The sequence below is a fragment of the Poromitra crassiceps genome (assembly GCF_964638095.1).
Source record: "Poromitra crassiceps genome assembly, chromosome: 13".
NCBI lineage: Eukaryota > Metazoa > Chordata > Actinopteri > Beryciformes > Melamphaidae > Poromitra > Poromitra crassiceps.
The window spans coordinates 39,927,422-39,934,692 of record NC_139644.1 but is presented as its reverse complement, the minus strand read 5'-3'; the positions used below and the strand labels follow the sequence as shown (position 1 = coordinate 39,934,692).

Sequence of the window (7,271 nt, the reverse complement as noted above, 5' to 3'; positions counted from 1 at the left end):
ATTCCTTTTCTGGCTGAGCTATAAAGCATAAATAAAGCTGGAAATAAGGTCCAGGTTGTAAACAAAATAAAATAAATCTCCTTTAAATCCAAATAAAAACGTTAAATATGACGCGCGGTTGAAATGTAGACTTTGAACACGCTGGGAAACAGCCTCCCATGTGAAAGGCATGTTTACCCCGTCAATCCACCCGGACCACAACACCTTTACTACCCCCTGCCCCGTCAATCCACTCGGACCACAACACCTTTACTACCCCGTCAATCCACCCGGACCACAACACCTTTACTACCCCGTCAATCCACCCGGACCACAACACCTTTACTACCCCGTCAATCCACCCAGACCACAACACCTTTACTACCCCGTCAATCCACCCGGACCACAACACCTTTACTACCCCGTCAATCCACTCGGACCACAACACCTTTACTACCCCGTCAATCCACCCGGACCACAACACCTTTACTACCCCGTCAATCCACCCGGACCACAACACCTTTACTACCCCGTCAATCCACCCGGACCACAACACCTTTACTACCCCGTCAATCCACCCGGACCACAACACCTTTACTACCCCGTCAATCCACCCGGACCACAACACCTTTACTACCCCGTCAATCCACCCGGACCACAACACCTTTACTACCCCGTCAATCCACCCGGACCACAACACCTTTACTACCCCGTCAATCCACCCGGACCACAACACCTTTACTACCCCGTCAATCCACCCGGACCACAACACCTTTACTACCCCGTCAGGGCCGTAGCTAGCTATGAGGACGGGGAGGTCCGGACCTCCCCTAATATTTCAGCCTGCCAAAAAAATTTTTTTTTTTTTTTGCAGGCCAGGCCAGGCCACTCACTGAACAGCAGGCCAGGCGCCGCCTACTGGTTTACTAGTGGTTTTATTACTTTATTCAGGTTTAAAGTGGGTGCATCTCATTGTAAAATTGGACTTGGCCCAAATTGGGCTTCAAACGGCCCAAATCAGGCTTCAAACGGCCCAAATCTGGCATTAAACGACCCAAATAGGGCTTCAAACGGCTCAAATCTGGCTTCAAACGGCCCAAATTGGGCTTCAAACGGCCCAAATTGAGCTTCAAACGCCCCAAATTTTTTCACGCGCGTCGGCCCGTATCGGCCTGGCCTGCTTGGTATCTAATGCCCGGCCTGAATTATGATCCCAGTCCGCCCCTGGTGGTGAGTGATGACTGTCTGTCTGCCTGGCGAGATAATTGAAGGTGAGCGAGCTGCGAGACAGTGAACGACAGACAGTGAGTGACACTAACAGATTTTTTAGCAACAACCAAGAAAGTAAGTGTCTAGTCTGTCTCTTAAGTAATGTTACCTGTGTGACATGTTGGGATGCTACTGGCTAATCATGCATGATGCCAATTGCCAAGCTCCCGAAGTCAGGTATGCAGGTGGCTATATGCATGGTTTCAGTTTCATGACCCAATAAGTAACAAAAAGAGGTGGTGTAAAGGTAAAAACAACATAATATATTTTATTTTATTTTTCAATCGTTCCTATCAGGAATAAATAAATGTCCCTCTGTATGTTTTTTTTATTATCGATGATGACTTTGTGTGTTGTGTACGGCTTGGGTTGTGTACCTGTGTTTGTAGGTGTCATTTTGATATGAATTTGGCTAAAACAGTTTGTGTTTGTTAGTTACAATTATGTTGACAGGAGAGCTGAGCAGGTGGTGACATGAAAGAGAATATACTGAATAATGACATCACAACAGTATAATCCTAATGTTGATTTAAAATGATATATTACTCTAAATATGGCTTAAAAAGGAAAAAAAAAAACTCAATATTTTTTCGGCGGCGCCCGTGGACCTCCCCTATTTCGGAACCCTGGCTACGGCCCTGCCGTCAATCCACCCGGACCACAACACCTTTACTACCCCGTCAATCCACCCGGACCACAACACCTTTACTCGCCACTGCGCAATTTCAATAGCAGCCTATATGACATGTATAATGTTGATATACACATCATTTAGCCTATATAGAAATGTTGATATGCAACGTATGTGTGGTTCACATATGTTGACTTATCTGTTCAATGTATCTGTTTTTTGTTGTTTTGCAGAAATGTAAAATGCCAACATGTTATTCAGGAGAGCAGGCTGGGAATAGGTAGCGGACAAGATGAAATCTAAAACTAGTGGACAGCATGTCCAATACACCGACACTCTGTGGGCTATTGTGCTCCTGAGGTGTATCGGGACACACACACATGTGCGCGCACACACACACATACACACATACACACACTGGAGGAGAAGTGAGGTAAGAGAAGCAGTGGTGCACTGGAGGCTGGGATGCATAATGACGAGAGAGATGAAAGGAAAACCAAGCCTACCATTAGGGGGCAGTGCTGCACTTCCTACAGTAGCTCTGTGTGTGTGCAAGACTGTATGATTGTGTGTGCGTGGTTCATAGGTCCTTGGAGGAGTTAAAGTCAGTATGAACTACATGCATAGAGTGGAGAGGTGATGATGACTGAGTGTAGGAAGAGTGCCCCTGCCTCCCTCACCCTCTCACCTCTGCCTCCCTCTCACCTCTCTGCCTCCCTCACCCTCTGACCTCTCTGCCTCCCTCACCCTCTCACCTCTCTGCCTCCCTCACCCTCTCACCTCTCTGCCTCCCTCACCCTCTCACCTCTCTGCCTCCCTCACCCTCTCACCTCTCTGCCTCCCTCTCACCTCTCTGCCTCCCTCACCCTCTCACCTCTCTGCCTCCCTCACCCTCTCACCTCTCTGCCTCCCTCACCCTCTGACCTCTCTGCCTCCCTCACCCTCTCACCTCTCTGCCTCCCTCTCACCTCTCTGCCTCCCTCATCCTCTCACCTCTCTGCCTCCCTCACCCTCTGACTTCTCTGTCTCCCTCACCCTCTGACCTCTCTGCCTCCCTCACCCTCTCACCTCTCTGCCTCCCTCACCCTCTGACCTCTCTGCCTCCCTCACCCTCTCACCTCTCTGCCTCCCTCACCCTCTGACCTCCCTCATCCTCTCACCTCTCTGCCTCCCTCACCCTCTCACCTCTGCCTCCCTCACCCTCTCACCTCTCTGCCTCCCTCACCCTCTCACCTCTGCCTCCCTCACCCTCTCACCTCTGCCTCCCTCACCCTCTCTGCCTCCCTCACCCTCTCACCTCTCTGCCTCCCTCACCCTCTCACCTCTGCCTCCCTCACCCTCTCACCTCTCTGCCTCCCTCACCCTCTCACCTCTCTGCCTCCCTCACCCTCTCACCTCTGCCTCCCTCACCTCTCTGCCTCCCTCACCTCTCTGCCTCCCTCACCCTCTCACCTCTCTGCCTCCCTCACCTCTGCCTCCCTCACCCTCTCACCTCTCTGCCTCCCTCACCCTCTCACCTCTCTGCCTCCCTCACCCTCTCACCTCTCTGCCTCCCTCACCCTCTCACCTCTCTGCCTCCCTCACCCTCTGACCTCTCTGCCCCTGCCATATATTGTGACTGTCAAGGAGGAGGATTCATTTTCAGCGAGGCATAAAAACCGTCTTTACTGCAGCAGTTGTGGAACAATTTGTACTATATCAACCTATAAAACCGTGCACATAAACTCACACCGTGCCGTATTAAACTACAGTACAACCCCCCAAACGTGTGCTTGTAGGTTGATATAAATGTGCTGTGTGTGTGTGTGTGCGTGTGTGTGTGTGTGTGTGCGTGCGTGCGTGCGTGCGTGCGTGCGCGCCTCTTTGGACAGTAGAGCCAGCAGGCATTGTCACCCAACACACACACACACACTATGGCGGGTGAAGAGCGGATGAGATGATGAAGCTGATGGTTTGAGGGTTTTCACCCCCAGGCAGCCTGAGTCCAGCACAGAGACACTGATGAGGGGGCTGCATGGGCATCACCCCCAGGCAGCCTGAGTCCAGCAGAGAGACACTGATGAGGGGGCTGCATGGGCATCACCCCCAGGCAGCCTGAGTCCAGCACAGAGACACTGATGAGGGTGCTGCATGGGCATCACCTCCAGGCAGCCTGAGTCCAGCACAGAGACACTGATGAGGGGGCTGCATGGGCATCACCCCCAGGCAGCCTGAGTCCAGCACAGAGACACTGATGAGGGGGCTGCATGGGCATCACCCCCAGGCAGCCTGAGTCCAGCACAGAGACACTGATGAGGGGGCTGCATGGGCATCACCCCCAGGCAGCCTGAGTCCAGCACAGAGACACTGATGAGGGGGCTGCATGGGCATCACCCCCAGGCAGCCTGAGTCCAGCACAGAGACACTGATGAGGGGGCTGCATGGGCATCACCCCCAGGCAGCCGGAGTCCAGCACAGAGACACTGATGAGGGGGCTGCATGGGCAAACTTTTTAAGCCTCCACATCAATTTCACTCCCCACACATTTGGAGCATTTTTCTTCCTGTGTGTGTGCGTGCGCGTGTGTGTGTGTGTGTGTGCCTGTGACTGTATGAGCTACCAGGCTCCATTAGCTTATTGGACATTCAGCGAGGCGGCGATGTGTGTGTGATGGGGACTGTCTGATGGTTCCTGCCCACCAAATCGAATGGAATCGACACTTTGGCGGCTGTAGTAGATGAAGTCGGAATGTCTTAGAACAGGGGTTTTCAAAGTCGGAGACTTTGATCCCCATATAGACACTCAACAATTGAGCCAGCATAGCCTGATATTGCTGTATACTTCAGACTACACCAAATACATTCAAAAAGGTCTGTCGGCATTTATTGTTTCTGACTCTGAAACTTTAAACTGAAAAAAGGTTACGATATCACAACTATATCTACTCTGAGCTATCTATCACACACATTTAGGCTATTCCATGTGAGCGCCTTTATATAACTAATGTAACATTTTTTCACTCCATTCACTGAGCCTCCCCTGAAAGTGCTTGGAGCTCCCTGGGGAGGCCCCGCCTCCCACATTGAACACCTATGCCAGGGACTGCAGATGAAAATGAGCCTGGATGGCTAATCTGGTACATTAACATGATGGATTTAGGTGGTCATGTTAATTCATCTCCATTGTCCTTTTTGAACCCAAACAGCCTCCGTAGCAACTAATGGTGAATATGTGTACCTTAAAGCAACACTCCGCCCATTTTCAACCAGCTTTGTTTCATTACAAAATCATCAGAAAACTGTAAACAGTTTGGCAGGTATTCATTTAGTTTGACAGTTATTGACAGTTGATTTTAGTTAAAGTCCCTGGAAACCAAAATCCACAAAAACGTTCTAACTATGTTATTTAGGGTCTTATGTTAGTAATTGTGTGCATCCGAAATTATTATACATTACTTTCAACCCAAAGCCTTAAAATCTACACTTTTCTACAAGCTTCTACAAGGTACTTCCTCATTGAAGAGAGCAGTGCGCGACGTTCTAAAATGCAGGAGCTTATGACGTCATAAGCTCTATATAACCTTTGTACACGCGCGCAACCCGCCCTACTGTGTGTGTGTGTGTGTGTGAGTAACCTTGCGTCACCAGGCTGTGTCGAGCGCTATGCTGCTCTCTCTCTCTCTCACTAGTCCCGAGAGAGAGAGAGAAGCACACAGCACACAAAGTGGGAGGGAGACAGACAGACACTGAGCGAGCGCTGTGGGGGCAAAGAACGGACAGAGATCTCTTCCTCTCAGTACGCTATGTGCGGAGCAACGCGCGAACACACACACACACACACACACACCCAATCTCTCTTATCTTCTCTCTCTCTCCTTCTCGAGAGAGGGAGACAGAGAGAAATTTCCTTGCTGCAGACGGGACACGCCCACACAGTCCGCGGGAGAAAATACACTCTAAAAACTAATTGATTCTCATGACTTTTGCCATGACTGTCAAACCTAAATTTATATACTTTGCGACATTCATCATCGTTCAAATTTGGCTGGTGGCTTATTAACATAGGGTCCTGTGATGTGATGAACTCAAAATGCTAAATAATAAAGAAATATTTCTGGTTTCCAGGGACTTTAAGTTGCGGACCAGTGATGTCATTTGTGCATGAATGACATCACTGGTCCACAACTTCACTCAAATCAACTCTCAATAACTGTTCAACTAAATGCATGTCTGCAAAACCGTTTACAGTTTTCTGATATACTGTACGATTTTGTAGTCTCACTTGTCCGACTCTCCCAGCAAAGGGGCTGGGGACGCTTTCTATTGTGAACTAGAGGGGAAAAAGGCTGTTTACAGCCACCATGCAGGCTGCTTCATTGCATAATCCACATCAATCGTTTTAGCGTGTAGCAACGAGCTAGCGACTAGCGCTGCTGCTGTTATTGTTTCAAAGGCAGCGTCGCACGTACAGCAGCAGAGGCATACAGATTCGACACGGGGGGCGTGGAAAGGAAATCGAAATATAGTCACAGCCGCAGTCAGAGCGGGTCAGAGCCAATGCAGAGCTTGCAGGGAGCGTAATGGGATTTCCAACCGGCACCGACTCAGATGGTCGGCACCAATGAGAGAGTTAAAGTCCACCATGCTGCTTCCACCCAGTCAGACTACTGATTTTGTAATGATATAAAGCTGGTTGAAAATTGGCGGAGTGTTCCTTTAATATAAAGTGTTACCGGTACACATCAGCTAGCGAGCGGCGCTGCTCCACTTTCTGGAACATTAGGAACCGTTGTCGTCCTAAATCCCCTGTTCTGTCATCTCCACCTACACATAAATGTCACCCGCTGTCACTTCTCATTCTAAACTTCTGCAGTTCGAGTGCGTTTTTCTCTTTTTTCCTTCCTCCCGCTGTCAATCCCTGTCACCCGCTGAACGCTGCTGCCGACTGACCTGTCGCTGAACAGGATCCCAGCGGCTCTCCACGCCACACCACACAAATTCTATTGCGCTGTTTTGACAATAATGTCGCCGTTCCATAATTAGCTGCAGCACAGCTAACGGCTGTCGTGTCCAGATGTCTTTATAAACATTGTGTTTATAAACAATGTGTTTATAAACATTGTGTTCATAAACTATGTGTTTATAAACAATGTGTTCATAAACAATGTGTTTATAAACTATGTGTTTATAAACAATGTGTTTATAAACAATGTGTTTATAAACAATGTGTTCATAAACAATGTGTTTATAAACAATGCGGTTTTTTAAACATTGTGTTTATAAACAGTGTGTTTATAAACAGTGTGTTTATAAACAATGGGTTACATGACTTCTCTATGCAAACGTCTCACTTAGCTTGAACATATTGTGTATTGTGTGTGTGTGCAGCCCTCATCTCTTTACTTTCCATTTAG

At 48.8% G+C, this 7,271-nt stretch overlaps 1 protein-coding gene across 1 annotated transcript in view; it reads left to right on the top strand.

Moving 5' to 3' along the window:
- Positions 1 to 169: 169 nt before the first annotated feature.
- LOC310788558 (voltage-dependent T-type calcium channel subunit alpha-1H-like) overlaps positions 170 to 7,271 on the top strand; it is a gene marked incomplete at both ends in the record, with an annotated part of 117,707 nt that continues 110,605 nt past the window's right edge. The window contains one exon of the mRNA XM_083650091.1: positions 170 to 763. Within this exon, the coding sequence (XP_083506217.1) occupies positions 170 to 763 (594 nt within the window). The remainder of the gene's footprint in view (positions 764 to 7,271) is intronic.